This window comes from Megalops cyprinoides, chromosome 23, assembly GCF_013368585.1.
Source record: "Megalops cyprinoides isolate fMegCyp1 chromosome 23, fMegCyp1.pri, whole genome shotgun sequence".
In the NCBI taxonomy this organism is placed as follows: domain Eukaryota; kingdom Metazoa; phylum Chordata; class Actinopteri; order Elopiformes; family Megalopidae; genus Megalops; species Megalops cyprinoides.
The window spans coordinates 17,200,736-17,217,704 of NC_050605.1; the positions used below are offsets into that span (position 1 = coordinate 17,200,736).

Sequence of the window (16,969 nt, forward strand, 5' to 3'; positions counted from 1 at the left end):
TCCTAGAGGGCTGACATGGCTTTGCGTTCTCTCTCTCCCCAGCAGAAAGACTCTTCAGAGGACGATTCAGGGAGCTCGGAGGAAGAGGAGGAGGAGAAGGAGGCGGTATCCTCACGGAGAGAGGCCGGGAGAGGCTCAGGGCGCGTGATGGATCTGTACCCGGCCAATCAGAGACACCGACACCGGAGCAAACCACTGAAAAGGTGGGTGGAGACAGAGGACTGATGCAAACACTGTGGGATTGTGGGATTGTAATTTCCAGATTGCATGCTGATTTAGACCACACAGGTAGAATTCAGAAAGGCAGCTCTCCCTCATGTATAAGGGATTTTAAAGTGGCATACATAAAGTATCATTGGTCTTCTTATAAATCCACCCCCTCCAAAAAAGACACCGGATGGACAGCGTAATTGTGCATTCGTTATAACATGTATTACATGACAAATTTAAATCTGTACTTATGTGGAAACGTTCATAATAGTGCCAACATAAGTAAGGGCTTTTGCGAAGTGGTAATTATAATAAAATGAATGTTGTGTAATTTAACAGCAAATTAGAAAAGAAATATTGTGGTCACAGAATTGCATTCAGTTAAAATGTCACGTGTCTGTAGTTAGCTCTACTTGGATGCTGTATTAACTGGCTATAAAAAGTAGTTGTGTGATCCTGCAGAGAACGTCCTACCTCGCCGAGCACAGAAGAAGCTATTCAGGGCATGCTGTCCATGGCAGGCCTGCTGTGCCCACAGCAGCCAGACGAGGGCGCCACGTCTCAGGAGCCCTGGTGGTCCAGCCCAGCCCACCCCTCTCCGAACTGCGGTAATCTTTCCAAATCAAGAAACGTGTCCATTGGCCGTGCATAACACGTATGTTTTTGTAGGAGACAGGTAGCTGTGATGAGCGTGTGTGTGTGTGTGTGTGTGTGTGTGTGTGTGTGTGTGTGTGTGTGTGTGTGTGTGTGTGTGTGTGTGTGTGTGTTTAAGGGGGTCGAGTATGAGAGCATTGAATGCATATATGTGAGAGATTTCTGTGGGTGACCCTGTGTTGCTGTTTCTGTCCTGCAGGTGGGGGAGAGGAGAGCCAGGGGGATTCAGACAGTAACTCTGCACTCAGCCATCAGGTAACACTCAGGAAGGAGCTTTAATCTCAAACGCCATCTTGTGATAAGTAGCAAAAACACTTAATACAGCATGCTTTGTATGAAGTGTGAGTATGTATAGCAGCCTTAATGGCCAAGTGCAGTCCCACCTTAACATCCTAGAACAATTTTTTGTTGATTTTTAAAAAATGTAGTTACATTATTATTTTTTTTAGTATTAGCACAGGATCATAGACTTGAAACCAATTCATTATTCACTTTCAGTTTTAATTATTTTATCTGTTTTCAAGCTGTCCAAAATGGACGACATCAACTTCCAACAAATGCTGATTGCTAAACTAGGCCGCCTCAACGCTCCTATGCATTTCATGCTGCCAGTCTTCGAGAGCCTGGACAGATCATGTGACACTCCCCGCTCATTGTGGTGTTGTTTGTCCCTCTCCGCCTCCCAGGGTGCACTGAGGCCGCAGAGCGACCTCCGGACGGAGTGCCGGCCGGGGCTCCACCAGAGGATCCAGGAGAGCAAAAAATTCATGGACAGCCAGAGCAGCGGCAGCAGCAGCAGCAGCAGCGAGGCATGGGCCAATCACAGGCTCTCTCCAGACCCCCCCAGCCCCCTGCGCCGGGACGCCAGCCCTGGGATGGAGTACCAGTACAGCGAGACGTCCCTGTCGCCCCCTCTGCACCCTTCCAAGAGGCTCGCCTCCAACCCCCCTCCCATCAGCAACCAGGCCACAAAAGGTTGGTTTCCTCTAACAAAATGTGTTGCTGCTGTACAGTTCCTTGTCCCATAGTCCAAATGAAAATATGCTTATAGCTCAAAAGAAGCTGCTTAGTATTATTGTAGAACTGTATCACAGGCCAGTAATGCAGTCGAAAGTACAAGTACTGGCTACTGGCTACTGGCTAGTATTGCCAGTACTTGTAGTACTCGTACGAGTGTTGGCAGTACTCAGTATTGATGCTTGCGACTGAGGGTGTGTATAATATTTTGATAAACCATTCAGATGTGCAACATACAGTTAAGACCTGGATTAACTCAGTTATTCCTCTCTGTGCTTGTGCTGACGGATGGTGTTGTTGCTGGTGTTTTTCAGGCAAACGTCCCAAGAAAGGCATGGCCACTGCCAAACAGAGACTGGGGAAGATCCTCAAACTGAACCGGCACAGTCGTTTCTTTGTGTAGCACCCCCCTCCCCCGAAAAGAGACTTTGGAAGTGAAGACACTGGTGTTTCCTCTGTGCTGCGGAGAGAGCCCCCACCCCCTCATGTTGATATATTGGTCTTGCTGTTGAAGAGACGCGTGTGCTGTAGGAATCACTGCCTAGACACACGTTGAACACTAGCTCACACTCACTGTGTTTACGTGACAGGGTAATTGAATTTACACTAGCAGGCGCACAGCTTCACCACACACACACACACGCACACACACACACACACACAAGCATGCACGCACACACTCACACACAGGCATGGAAACACCAACAGAGGCAGAGTGTGGGTCCTCATTTGTGGAAATTTATGGAAAGTTTGGATCGCGGCAACAGAACCGTAGAAGAAGCTCCTGAACCTGGATCAGCATGTCAACACCAGCTGATCCTCTCATGTCAAACCTGGAATACTTCCAACACCATGGGACCGAATTGAGCCTAACTTTTTTTGCGTTGATGCCACAACATTTGCATCTTGGCCACAGGCCGCTTGTTTTGACTAAATGCTTCTTCCCTGCTTCTGATGGCTTAGAAACACCACTCTGTAAATTCCTGCACCACCAAGCGAACGTGTTGTGCTAAAGCCAAGAAGGCCCTGCCGCGGCGGCTTACTGCTGCCTGAGTGGGGTCTGGCCCTCTGGCCGTGTGTGTGAGGGACTGTCCGTCTCGACTGGGGACTTCTCTCTGTCGCTAGAACAAAGAAGGGTGCTAAGGTGATGAACTGATAATTTAAAAAAATGGTGCTCAAGTTTGTAATATCCCTGCTGTTCCCCCCCTTTCCCCTCATCACATTCACACCAGCAATAATGCAGAACGGAGAGGAGAGATTGATCCACGCAGTGCTCTCCCGCAGATCCAGTCTTCCCTGCTTCTACAGACGCAACCAAAACCAGAGTTGACATCAGGATGTCTGATCAACTGGTCAGTATTCAGCTGAGCTTGTCGCCTTCAGGGCGTGACCGCAGTACCTCATGACACACGCTCTCTCTCCGACTGTCTCCTGCTTTCGTCCACACGTTCCTCATCGTAATTCTTCTGCCGTTTTCTGGGGGACCCCTGTTTTAAACCCCCCCGTCGGCTGTTCTTCATGAGAAAAAGCCATATACAGTTGTGTTGCTAAGCCATATCCCTTTGGCACTACTTTAAAATGAATTGTTCTCGTTCTTCATAAGTCAGTCATGAGATTTCTACTTTTGCATCAATCATACATAGCATTTTACTGAGTGACCCCAAAATACAAAATCATGCTAGGAAAGTCATGTGGGAAAGGCTTTTGCCTTGTAACAAGGCAAACATGACCGTGTATAATAAAATTGGCTCCTTTGGCGCCACCTATCTGTCAGACAGAGGAAGACTGGAACTCTGAGAGTGCTGCTGTCAAAAAAAAGATGTTTTTAAAATAGCAAAAAATGGATTACTTTGTCTAAAGCATTAAATAATGTTAAAGCATTAAATAGTGTATAGAGAAATGACAGAAAGAAATCATTTTCCACTTAATTTATTTTATTCTTTTTTTCCTTTGGTGTTTGTTTCAATGTGTTTTATTTTTGTTGGCTTTTGAATGGATGTATTTATTATTAAAACAAGGTGAATTGTATTATATTTTAATGTGAAGCCTCCTTCATATTTAGGGATAGCAGTAGAAAAGGGGTTGTTTTTATCCTTGGTTCTCATGTATTCATTCTCACTCTGTTGAAAGCGTTGCCTAACTTGGTGTAATTATGATTAATTCTACCGTGATAGCAGCATCGCAGGTCTCTGCGTGCTTGTTCTAGTTTCAATTACTAATCTTTCTGTTGGGTGTCATTTTTGTAGTAACACAATTCTGGTCATGAATTACTAGTCTTCTTGCTTTCCTTATGAACCTAACCTCAACTTTTTAAATATCTGTGTCATGCCTGATTTTGGCCATCTTACCGTTGTCTTATGCAGTACAGGTTGTGTACCGCAAATGTGTTGACCGTAAATTCACAGTTCCTCTGTTTAGGTGAAAGAGATGGTTTGAAATCTTTTTTTTTTCTTTCTTCAAAAAGAACAACAAATGCGCTGTTCTTGCCGAGACACACTGGTTTTTTCAGACACTGTTGGATCATGTGTATTTCTGGTTTCTCCAAAAGCAAGTCATAAGATTTCCAGGGAGAGCGTTGGTAGGCACCATTGAGCCCAGTGTAATCATGGTGACTGAGTGAATTATGGAATGGTTTGTTGTGCACTTTGACCAGTGTCTGATCTGTCACAGAATTCTCGTTCCCTGGCACCAAAGCAGTGAACGACACAATATAAAGTTAATCCATAAATGAGTTTTTTTTCACCTGCGTTGGTCATTGTCACACAGTGGAGTACAAGAGTTAACTCAAGTGTTTCCTTTTCCCCACTTCCAATGTATTCAATTCCAGCTCTCCTGTCCTCAGGTAACCGCTGGGATTTCGGTGGCAAAACAATCAGGGATCTCGACCCTGTTTGGATTGTCAGTACTGGGATTCCCATGCTCCGATGCTTTCCGAAAGTTTGCGTTTGTTTTGGGATGGACAGTCTTTCTCAGGGACTGATGCCGTTGTTGTAAATGGAGACCTGAACTCATCACCAGCAGTACGTGACGAGCCATCACATCCCCCTCATAAATCTCAACTTTTCAACACTTAATTCATTTGACCCACTCATGACGTGTTTGTTCTTTGGTGGTTCTTGGTTCTGTGACATGGGAACATACACATATACACACACATACAATGGTCTGAAAAGACTTTGTTGTACTTGTTACTCATTAGTTACCAGACACGCAGCCATATGTTGTCTTCCGTCACTGCCGGGGTTGTGTGCGCGTGTGTAAACGCCAAGGAAATCCCAAATCTTCCCAAACATACTTACAGGTAAAGATGGCACATTTAATGCTATTCTACTGGTTTACATTCAGTTCTCAGCTTTACGGAGTATGGTTGTGCGTAGGGTCCTACCCATCTCATTTTCAGTTCCAAAGGGAATGTGAGCGTGAATGAAAGATCAGGTGCTTTGACTGTTGACTTTTTGGTGACCATTGGTATTTAAACACTTTCTTCCTTTTTTTTCCCCTGAGAACTCCATCACTGTAAATATGGAATTGACTGAAAGAAAACCTCTGTTCTGGGTCATGTTACTTCCGTCTGTTTAGCCTTGAGGTTTGGCACAGCGAGCACAGGGGGAATGCTGACAAAAAAGGGGCATCTGGTGAAGTAAGGACAGCTACTTAATCCACCCATGCGCTCACAAGTCTGCCGCCTGCCAAGACATGTTGCACTAAGTTCATCCAGGCTTAAGCTTGTCGAGTAGCTTTTAACCTTTGAACAGCACCAGACTCAAAGGCCCGAGTCACCACCTGTTCGCATGACCCGTATTAAGCGCTCAGTGCAAGGTGCTATTTGTTTGGCCTATTAGCCAGCCCTAGCATGGAATCTAGCTCCAGTGCTCGGGCATTTTTGCTTCACCAGTACAATCCTTGATGCAAAAAAATAAAGACTTCAGTACTTGCTTGACTTGAGTATTACTCTACCATATAAAACAAATGCTGCATCTAAGAGCTGAAACAGTCAGATTGTTTTCCTTTTATCCAGCTTAACTGTCTTATCATGACAAGTTTCATTTTTCACACCTTTTTGGTAATCATGATAACTGGCCTGCAGGCGGGAAATGTTTTATGCAGTACCATTAATTGTACAGTATTTATTTGGCTTTGGCATTTGTTTTTTGATCATGGTGAATGGAAGTATTGATGGTCATGGTGTATACCCCCCTTACTTTGATTCCTCTAATCATTTGGATGTTTAAATGAGATTTTAATATTTGATTTTACATGACAAAGCTTAGGATCTTGACTTTGTTACCCATTTCAATGCATCTTTGAATATTCATTTCTGCGTTTCAAAATGGCCTGTAAATATTAAAATAAGTTTTCTTAGTCATTCGTTTCCAGCCGTGTTGTGTTTCACAAGCATTTGACCAAGTTCCAAATATGATTTGAAACTGACTTTGTTCAAAAGACCTAACTGCAAAAAATAAAATACAAGCATTCAGCCGTTGTGCTCTCGAGATTTGTGACATATCACACAGAACACATCGTAGTGAAAACCGGTAATTTATTGATTTCTGTACAACACTGAAGACCTCCTGCTCATCACTGTGGAGACATGGTCCTGTACTCCGGATCAGCAGTCTGGCAAATGGAAGGGGACTCTACAGACAAGGAGGAAACAAAATATGAAACAGTATTGATGGGTTGTTTTTGTGCTTGCACTTTTTGGCAGTATCTCACTCAATGTGAGTGAAACCACAGAGATCATACTCAACTGCAAGCTCAAGACAGGCAAAGACACATTTCACCATTTAGCACTTAAAATAAAACACCTAATTAAAATTAAATGACTTAAAAATACTGCAGTTCATTTTCAGGGCTTACTTTGGATGAATACATACCCATCCAGCTGTCAGCCAAAAGGTGACATGCAGACATTGTATGCATGATAGATTAATGAATACAACAGGAAAAAATCAAATCATTGATGTGTAAACAAATATTTCACCCAAATGGTCTGCACAGCCTTCACTGAATCAAAATGAATCTCAGATGTCCAAACTCAGGCAAACAGGGCCAAGAACATGCAAAATTTGTTAAACCAATCAGTGTCTTGTGAGCCATCCAAAGGGCTGATCAGTGTGTCTCTGTGTAGCCTGGGGCTTACCACATGCCCACCTGCTGCGCTGTCCCCCAGGGTAGGTGTGTCATCTGGTTCTCCTTTTGCTGATACTCATGGTGAGATGTATTATTATGAAAGCGTACTGGGAACATAAAGTGTGCTACATGGGGGGGATGTCTTTACCTCTATGTCACTGAGAGGGGAGCGGACTTTTTCACTCCTCGTCATCTGGAGGGATACCAAGTTCCTCGTCTGTCCACTGGGAGGCGTCAGGCCATGGGAAATGACCCTGAATGGAAGGGGGTAAAGAAGTTCAAGCCTCTCTCTATGTCTCTGTCTCTTTCACTGGAATTTCATATCAAGTGCAGAAGGTCCAAGAAGTTCCATATCACGCACTGGGGGACAATCCTTGATTGGGTTGTAATGTGCAGTTTAAAGCAGATCCAGGTTAGCCACCTTAAACACCTTTCACATTGCAGAGGAAGCCTCCTGTCACTGATGTGTGAAAGGGTACCACCAAAAAGCCTAGCCAGCATGTGTCAGGGTCTTAGGCATCAGTGACTGATCTACAGCAGATCTTTCTTTGCAACGGCCTAAAAATATGTCACAGAGGTTTGTGAATAGTCCAAAACCAGGAGCCGCACGTTTCGTTTCAGGACTGGGCAGCATCGGACTCACCAGCACCGCGTCCGGGTCGTGCCACAGGTGCCAGAGGATCCAGAACCACATGGCGCTGCTCAGCAGCTCTGCCTGGAACACCTGGTTCTTGGTGACCTGAGGGGCCTGCCTGTACTGGGGCTCAATGTGAGTTCCACCGCCAGCCCTGCAAAAAGAAACGCGTCAGCGTGGGCCGCTGACAACCTCACACACACTCCGACAGTACATCACATTACTGTCTTTTAGCAGACAGCCTTATACATGGCTTACAGTTTTACCCATTTATACAGCTGGACATTTACTGAGGCAATTATTGGTTAAGTACCTTACCCTAGGATTCAACAGCAGTGCCCCAGCAGGGAACTGAACCAGCAACCTTTCAGATACTAGCCCTGCTCCTTTTCCACTACACCACTGTGCTGACAGTACCCATTCTCTCTCTCACACACACTTACAGTACACTTACTCACATACACACACTAACAGAGCACATAGTCTCATACACACTTAGAACTTTAATTCCACTCAGTCTGTCTACATGAGAACTGCACTGCTTACAGATGCGATTTCTTGAAACAGGTAGACAATGGCAGTGTGCACTGTTTTGGCTGCATTACAAAGTGCCCATGCAGTCAATACAGACATTTTATTAAAATCCACTGCGTTGTACAACAGGAAGTCACAGTAATTATGAAGTTTACTATTCAGCCCTTTGGTTTTCCAGAACGGTACTTCAATTAACCTACTGTTAAATGCTATTTGTATGATTAAGAAACGTGTCCTGCGCTGTATTCTCAACATTATAAATGTATGTGATGATTTTCAAGAAAATACGAGCGTAGAAGTATAATAACAAGGCTGCAATCTCGACAGAGAAGCTTGCATTCCGGATTGTGGCTCACATTTATTTCTCATATTTTGCTTACACGTTTAGACAAGCTTTAAGCTTTAAACTCCTGTCATCTGGCGTTTGCAGCAATGTCATCGACCACATTTGGACACATACAGCCAGGTAGCGTTCAAGTTAGCCATCAGCACTTGATGTTTACCCGCAGCTGATCATGAAATAGAAATGTTCCCGATAAAAATTTGTTAAAAATATATATATATATATATTCCGCCCTCTACATTATTTAGCTGGATAGCTAACAAACGAACAACCAACCTGCTGAAGTGACTAGCTGCCTGGCAATTTCTAAGTATTGGTGGCTGGACAATTACGTTCGTCGATGTAGTTCTGACTACCTAATTGAACAAACAACGTTGTCGTTGTTTAGCTCACTAGGCTTCTGCAGCAAGAATTATTTTGAAATATGCTAATGTTTGCTATAACGCTAGCTAACATTAGCTAGTTGCTACAATGACAGCTAACATCTAGCTAGCTAGGTAGCTAGCAAGCCATCATTCTTACCTTCTGACGACCATCTTCTGCGGGCCTCGTCTGAGAATCTGCGTCCCGGCTCGAAGCAAGCCCACAGCTCTTCCAAAAGAAGACATGTTATTTAATATCCCGTCCTCTCCCTCCTATTTTCTGACTCTAAAGACTCTCAGCACTGCTACTTCGGTTTAATGTCACCTCTATCCCGAAACGCACTGGGCCTGCAAACCCTTTAATAACAAGCCCTCTGATTGGACGGATGAGACAGAACCGTGCTTTATGGTTTGACCATAGAGGTCAAGATGACTGTGTAGCTAGATGGAATCCAATCGGGAGCCAACAATGTAAACACGCTCCTGGCCGTGCTGTAAACAACACAACCCGGTCAAGCTCTACAACCCATGGAAGGAGGGACTGACTTCAACCAGTGACTGACCGTAAAAATGTATGGACCAACTGCAATCGGCTGTGTAACGTCACGGTCGTTTAACTCTGATTTATAACCTTCCAAATCTCTGGTTGCACATTACGTGTGGGCTAAAGACATAAGCTTACATCAAGCAGTCAATAACAGGTTGTTTACGCATTTCATTTTATGTCGGACCGACATAGAAGCAGCTCTAAATACTGTAGCTGTGAAAGGTTTTGAACATATGAAAAATCATACCTTCACTCGCCGTTAGAGGGAGACATGGGCCTTTAATAACATCGGTTCCTTCGCTGTAGGGATAGCAGTAAGCACTGTACTTCTGTCCTTTACACTGAGTTGAATATGAGTTGTCGTTATCGTTACTCCACTATGTAGAGTAATATTATGATTCTGATCCGGAATCACTTTCTTAAGGCAAGAAATAACTGTGCACAACCAATGGCGAGTGAGGGCATGGGGGAGAAACTACAGTCACATAAGAATTACACCTGGGAGAGTGGAGAACAGTATAATCTAGAAGCTTGGCTATAAATCAATCCCCCCTGTCTTAATTTGAAGGATGAGTGATGACACCTACCTTTGCTGATTTAAACAAGCAAATACCTCCCTTTGCATGTTAATTGTGATCACAGTTGTTGTATGTTACCAGTCATGTGTGTTTTATATGATCATGACTTGAGGAGCAGGTTCAGTGAGTCTGGTGGGTGAGGTACAAGGCCAGTTACATTCCTCACTGAAACTGCTTTTACTTTCTTTGAAATGCCAATCAAACGGGTGCCTGCACTCGTTTTCAGTGTGAATCATGTGAAGGTGTTGTGAAAACTGCATTGACAAAAACTGAATACTTGAGCCAATAACACGTTGGGCTAAAAGTGAGCGTTAAAAGCATTAGTCTGCCGGTACAACACCGGAGAGAACATTCATCACGTTCACATCATTTAGGATCAGGGTTTTCAGAGTACAGTCATTGGTTATGAAAAATATAACAGAAAATATATGTGTTAGTATTCAAATTCATGTTTTGGTTAAGAACTGATAGCAGACGCAGAGCATACGTGGTCAAAATATTCATAAATAGTAGAGCATGTCTTTGCACCTGACTTTGCACCACGGTTACTTTAGTGGAATCGATCTGATTGCTGATAGGGTCAGAACAGCCCTCATTTTCCAACCGTTTATCTCTGATGTAGTCAGACCTGGTGAGAGAGGTTAGACATTAGGTAATAGACATTTGTCGATTAAATACAAGCAGAAAGACCTGCCACAAGAGTGCCCTCTAACAGCAGGAAATATTTATTTTCGTAAGGAGTGTTGTCTGATCATGATGAAACGATCCGTTGTATGGGACTGTTTGTGATTTGGCCCGGAACCCTGTCCTCAAACATTACTATTATGGGAAGGACCTAGAGTGAATTCTGGCTTGCAAATTTACCTGTTATTGACGAGGAAATAGTACAGAAAATTGAACGTTGACTGAACGTTACTGCGTCGCAGCGACGGTACTATTCTACGCCCCATAGAGACGGATGTGGATGTCACATGGGTCTGTAACATGATCTGAGATTGTTATTTTATTTAGCAGCTAAATCACACTAGAGGGCGCTCTAAGGAGAATCGAACGGAGCAGGACACGGACGAAACCGCTTCTGTAATGTGTGGGCTGGTGGGACTTTTCTGAATGCTTTCACAGTATTTGAAATGTAGCCTAAATGTCGGCGTTGTTCAGCAGAGTAGCAAAATTGTTAAAGCGTCATCGGCAGTGACTCGTGTCTGAAGCGGTACACAGAGATGAATACTGCACCTCTTCCGAGGTCGGTGACTTCACGGGTGCGATCTGGGAAATTTTTCAACCGGTCGTAGTTGATTTGAGTTAAGTCACCTACACAGAACATATTAACGATGGCACTGCGCTTTAAAACACCGTATAGTTCGCAGACCACGCGAAAATGTATGTATTTTCATAGAATTAAATGATAACGTCATTTACAAAATACATCTGAACTGAATTAAAAAACATAAAATATACCTTTGTCCTTGCTTTTTCTATCTTCAAAATAAATGTAGTGACTGGCTGGTTTCAGTGATAATCTACAGGGTTGCCGCAACGCATGACAAGCGCGTCCCACCTTTAATCTCAGGTCAATCCGAGTTGAGGCCAGGGCTAACAACGAAATTTTGCGTTAGTTAGGAACTGGCTTCTTCGTGTATGTCTGAGGCAACCTTACTGTCATCGAAAATTACATAAAGTACACAAGCCTTCATGTAATTATAGATGTAGGGTCGCGTTTACGAGATCTATGCAAGGTCCTCTAGTTATTTGCTCTGTAACCTTATGTAACGGTTTATTTACAGACACACGGTTAGACAGATATATTACACTCAAGTTTCATGTGTTTCGCAGCGGTACGAAAGATTTTTCAAAACCGAAATGCGCGCTTGCCTACTTCCGTCTCTGCAAAACGGTTATGTGATTGCAGACGACATTCGAGATTAATCAGAACTATCAACTTGCTAAACGAAATTAAAAAATTAAGTATTATAAGTGTAGGTGATGGCACAAGATGATCAAATGTAGTACGAGAGGCAGAACATTCACAATGGGCTTCTAGGCTAAGGGAATTTCGAGATGATGTGAAACGTGTCTGTTGAGCAGAGTCAGAAGCACCTGCTGGCTTCATTGCCATTTAAGGCTATGCCGTGAAATCAAACGATCTTCGCTTTAAACCATTCATCAAAGTTCCACCACACTGCATGGTTATGTAACAAAAGTGGACACTGGTGAAGGGGGGATTAGAAACATTTGTCCTTGAATGTTTCCAATAAAGCATCTGCCTTTCAAACACCCAGACATGTGTGATTACATACAGCTGTGGGAGACCCTACAAACATCTGGAGGGCTCTTTTTCATTAAGACCTGCTACAGAGGTGACAGCATAAACCAGATGATCAGGGCCTTAACTATGCAACTTGAAAGGACAAACACATGTAATTTTAAAACATAGCTGTCAATTCTGTACTTTATATGTGACAGCACAACCATCAAACAGACCCAAGAGTTCAACCCTTCTTCCAACAGCAGCATGTTTGGCTGGCAAATCTTCAGTTCAGTTGCCAGGCCACAAGTTGTATGAGGGATATCCATGTGTTGAGGTTTTGAAGTTTTGTAAAGATATTGCTTCCTAAAGGACACTGAGGGAATGCAGGACTTGTACAAATCACCCGAGACATTCAACCTCTCCATTTCAGAACCCTGTTCCAAGGGTATCACTAACATGTTCTGCACTACAAGATTTCAGCAAGTCTGCTGCACCAACAATAACTTGCAATTGCCAATGACACCGTAAAATCATTTCCTGCTCATAAACTCATGAATCCCTCCCTCAACATCCTGACAATACAGCACTGGTCACAATACAGCATAGTGACTTACCTGCTCAAGTCAATAGGCATTGACCCTAGGCACTAAGTGTTGGCTCCACTAAGAGTGGTTACACATGTACTGTATACACAATCACATAGCTGCAAGCATTGGGCATCTGCTCCAAAATGGCTTCCGTGTCTCCTCCGAGTGCAAAATGTTTTCCCATCCCCAAGAGAGATGGGCCTACTGATGCATTAACAACAATTTGCTTCTCCTTAAGAGTAGCAGATTGTACTGATTGAAAATACAGCCAAGAGAATTTGATTTCAGAGCTGTTGAGCTCAGTGGTTGTTTTTTGGTACTGGTGGGACAACACTTGCATACAGACTGACCTCCATACATAACCCTTCCTACACTTTCAGCAACTACAAAAATTGTTTTCTATTTACATATTCTGACTAGAAAGGGGGGGGGGGGGGTACAGATCACCTCGCCTCCACACATTTGACAGCCACATCCTGAAGTTTCCATTAGACATACTGGTGAGTTTTATCCTTTGAACTCACAGCTTCTCCTAAAGCAACTGGAAAGACATCTGTGCTCCAGGGGTTATTTTAAGAGATGTACAATTATTTAATCAAACGCTGAAATTCACATGCCTCCTCTACAGACATCACCCCCTCCATGCTCTCTTGTGATCAATGGGAGTTCTGAGGTCATACCACAAACACCCAAGCCTGGAAGATAAAATACATGAACAAACACAAGACAAGGGACAACACACCCAATAGATCATAGCCATTATCTCCTTTATTTCACCGTGTGCTGCGTCCAAGCATGGTTACCGCACATCCACTTGGACTTGTTTCGAATCAATATCTTCCTTTTCATCATTCCCAAATCAACGTAGGCCGCCAGCTTGGCTCTCAAAGAGGAACCATTGTGAGCATATCTGAAGTATTCAGTACTCACCATTACACCCACCGAACATACATTATGAAGAAGGGTTATACTCTCAACAACCGAGGAGCGATTTCTCCTGAAACTCTACTTAGGAGCACAGCATCGTTGCTGCCTCACCTGACTGGCTGCATGTGTGCTTACGTGACAATCCGTCGCATTTTGAAAATGCAGTGTAAATATTCACAAACTAAAACATACCCAGGTACATTAGCTTTGTGAAGTCCGTGCTTGTGCCTGCTATGCAGTGACCATCATTTAGCGTGTTACTCCGGAACATAAGCGCTTACCTAGGTATCCACTAGCAAACTGTTCAGACAAAACGTTCGCCATTTACTCGACAAGACGAGAAAGAAGTCGTAGACGACAACATGGCGGACCCGGATGGCACTCGTAAGTTAGCCATAATATTAACCAAGCTGGCTGGATTGCGACATGACTCAAGTTCCCAGTCACTTACAGCGTTGAACATTTATAGAGGGTAATATTAATTTCATGTAACTCAAATTAACACAAAGAAATAAGGACCTACTATCACAAATGAGCCAAGATAATCGAATTGGCCAACTAGCCGCTAGTTCCCTTTTGGCCACGACACCGTTAGCTAGCTATAGTTACCCACTCCAATATTTGAATGTATCCGAGTATCGCATATGGTATGAAAGACGATGTGTTTTCTATCGGCACTCTCCAAAGTAATCTAGCTAACAGTTAACCAAGAGGCTAACAGTCAGATCCTTCTGTTGTTGGAAAAGCCGCTAACATTTGCCAAACTAGCGTTAGACAGATGTAGCTGTAGCTTATCCCAACTATATATGGAGAAAAACAGAAGGTAAGACAGAAATTGTGTCCCAAAAGCGTTAAGTGCACTTCGGTTACAGTCTAGCCGAGCTTTAAAGGGCTTTTTGTCTTCGTCGCCACCGAAACGCCAAAACAGGAAGTGCCCCCCTTGCGCTTGCTTTCCGCTGTGCTGCTCTCGGGATCGCGGCGATCCCGCGCCTGATTGCGCGTTCTCGGCACTACTCAAAGGCTGAGCTCGGCGCCATCTTCTACATGGCTACTGTGCCTACACTACTTAATTATAAAACGTAATAATATTTTATGTTGAGGTAGTCCGTTTACAGAAAAAAGCATATACATCCCAAGCACGAAATCCATTAACCGCAGTGGAAATGTTCGGATCGTACTGAGCTGCCCGTACCCTGCCCTCTAATGGCGCCGTCAGCAGGTTCGTTGCAAGATGGTTTCTCCGCTTGCGCCGCTCTCTCCTTGCAGCTCACGAAACCCACCCCTCCTCTCAGGGTCAAGTGATGTCATTAAGAGCCAACCAACTCCCGCAACCCGTGACAATGCACGGGTTATTGGTCAGCGACATCGTCAGTCTTTTCAGCAACGAACCAAAGGGAGGGGTGAATGCAGAGGAAGATGCGCCATTTTGCAAGAATAAAATTCACATTTCTCAAAACTAATCAGTGAACGCGCATTAACTGTTTTTTTAATTAAACATGTAAACGGCGTGACATAATGACCAAGCATCAGCAGCGACGTATGCCCTGAATGCGAAAATAAAACAAACTATCAAAACGTGGACGCATAGGAATATGTCTAGTAAGACAGCTAGTTAACCTAGGTATACCTATCAAACAATTCTTAAAACAGAAGGCAGCAGATCGTTGACTTTTTGTCTCCTAAAAAAAAAAAAAATCCGAAACGTTCGGCGGGTTGAACGTCGGTGACAGCGCTTATTCCTCCTCCGACGGTAGAAAAAGGGCAATCGACAGTCTTTATATTTCGCAGGGCGCGTGCGCAGGGGGCTGCGGTTTGGCCGCAAACAGTACGTGCGTGGGGGAGGGGAGACCCAGCCGGGATGTGGATAGAAGGATTTGGAGCGTACCGTAGGAGCAGTCTATTGCCGCGATTAGCCATCGGGTCCAAGACATCGCAGGGATGAATTTTGAAACAGCTGGCTCGATGCGTAACAGCTCGACCACTTAAATCCTTCAGCCACATGCGTCTCGGACGGATTTCTTATTCCAATTGGCCCGGCACACTAGGTCACTAGCTGTTAAATATTTGATTTTGCAATGGGTGTATAGCTAACCAGTTGTTAATAATGGGTGTTCCACAAGCCTAACCCTTTTTTCCTGTAACTGGATTCTTAAGTGATGTTCGTAATTCATTTTTTTTAAAACAACACCGGCACCAATATTATTTACAGGTATCTCTGAGGGTGTTTCAGACACTGGGATCATCGTTTTTTCGTTTCTGTTTACTTAGAAACCATTGCCGAGCAAACACTGGTACAGGATGTTAATGCATAAGTGGATATTTACTTCATGCAGGGTCCAGTTGAGCAGCATCCAGATGCTTGTGTTTATGCTGGTCAGCTAGTATGCTGCACCCCTTCCCCTCCCCCACCCAATCAACCAACCAACCAACCTGTAGTTAAATAAGAAATCGCTGCATTTGTGGCTTGTGTAAGGGAATTATGTAACAAAGATTTGCTGGTTCCAGCTGTGTGGAGCAGGAGTCAGAGCTGCTTATTTTCAGCTCTGCACAGCTACTGCAGAATCTACCTTCCTTATCCAATATCAGTGAGCCAGATATTCATTCCAAAAATGAATTCATGCAGTGTTCCATGGGAATACATTTGTATCTAGTACAATTACAAAAAAGACTGTTTTAGGTTATCAGGAATATCTAGTAGAGTACTGCAAGGTGCTTAAGTTAGACAGTTTCCTGGAAAACTGAAAAAAAAAAACACATCTTACCATAAGCCAAACTGGTGTTTCTATGCATTTGTGAATCATGAGCAGTGAACCGAGCCTGAAAACTCCCCTATTCAACTCCTGTATTCCCGTACTTTATTGAGCTGTCAGAGAGCCCTTTTCTGCTCAAAGCCTAAGAAAATTGATCAAAGTGGCCATGCAGGTAGATGAAACAACTCTTGTCTTGAATCCAGTGTCACTTGCTTTCATGTAGTTTTACTATTTCACACACAATTATTACTCCGCTGTAACACAACAGGTGTTGACGTTATGACTACTCTGCTGAGTGTTTACAAGAGGGAATGCTTAAAAGCTGTATTTCTTTACTGACACCTCTGATTTGATTACGACTGTGTGACATTATGTCTGTAAGGCTTCGTTGGATTGACACAGGAAGGGAAATAAGAATGTATTACGAGTCCTTTAACAGTCTGCT

General features: G+C 43.7%; 2 protein-coding genes across 4 annotated transcripts in view; one reads left to right on the forward strand and one right to left on the reverse strand.

Moving 5' to 3' along the window:
* The window catches only part of kdm7ab (lysine (K)-specific demethylase 7Ab), a 30,749-nt gene extending 27,090 nt beyond the window's left edge, over positions 1–3,659 (forward strand). For 2 of the 3 annotated variants that reach the window (XM_036518182.1, XM_036518183.1), the window contains exons 16-20: positions 43–203; positions 673–818; positions 1,064–1,119; positions 1,551–1,839; positions 2,196–3,659. In XM_036518182.1, the coding sequence (XP_036374075.1) occupies positions 43–203; positions 673–818; positions 1,064–1,119; positions 1,551–1,839; positions 2,196–2,284 (741 nt within the window). In that variant the 3' untranslated portion in view covers positions 2,285–3,659. The remainder of the gene's footprint in view (positions 1–42; positions 204–672; positions 819–1,063; positions 1,120–1,550; positions 1,840–2,195) is intronic. The other variant, XM_036518184.1, reaches the window with a different exon arrangement.
* Positions 3,660–6,404: 2,745 nt separating this feature from the next.
* ndufb2 (NADH:ubiquinone oxidoreductase subunit B2) lies at positions 6,405–9,251 on the reverse strand. The gene is made up of 4 exons (XM_036518282.1): positions 9,048–9,251; positions 7,658–7,802; positions 7,163–7,268; positions 6,405–6,518 (listed from the first exon to the last, which is right to left on the reverse strand). Exons 1-3 carry the CDS (start codon positions 9,131–9,133, stop codon positions 7,194–7,196), a joined length of 306 nt encoding a protein of 101 aa, XP_036374175.1. The 5' UTR covers positions 9,134–9,251; the 3' UTR covers positions 6,405–6,518; positions 7,163–7,193.
* Positions 9,252–16,969: the final 7,718 nt, after the last annotated feature.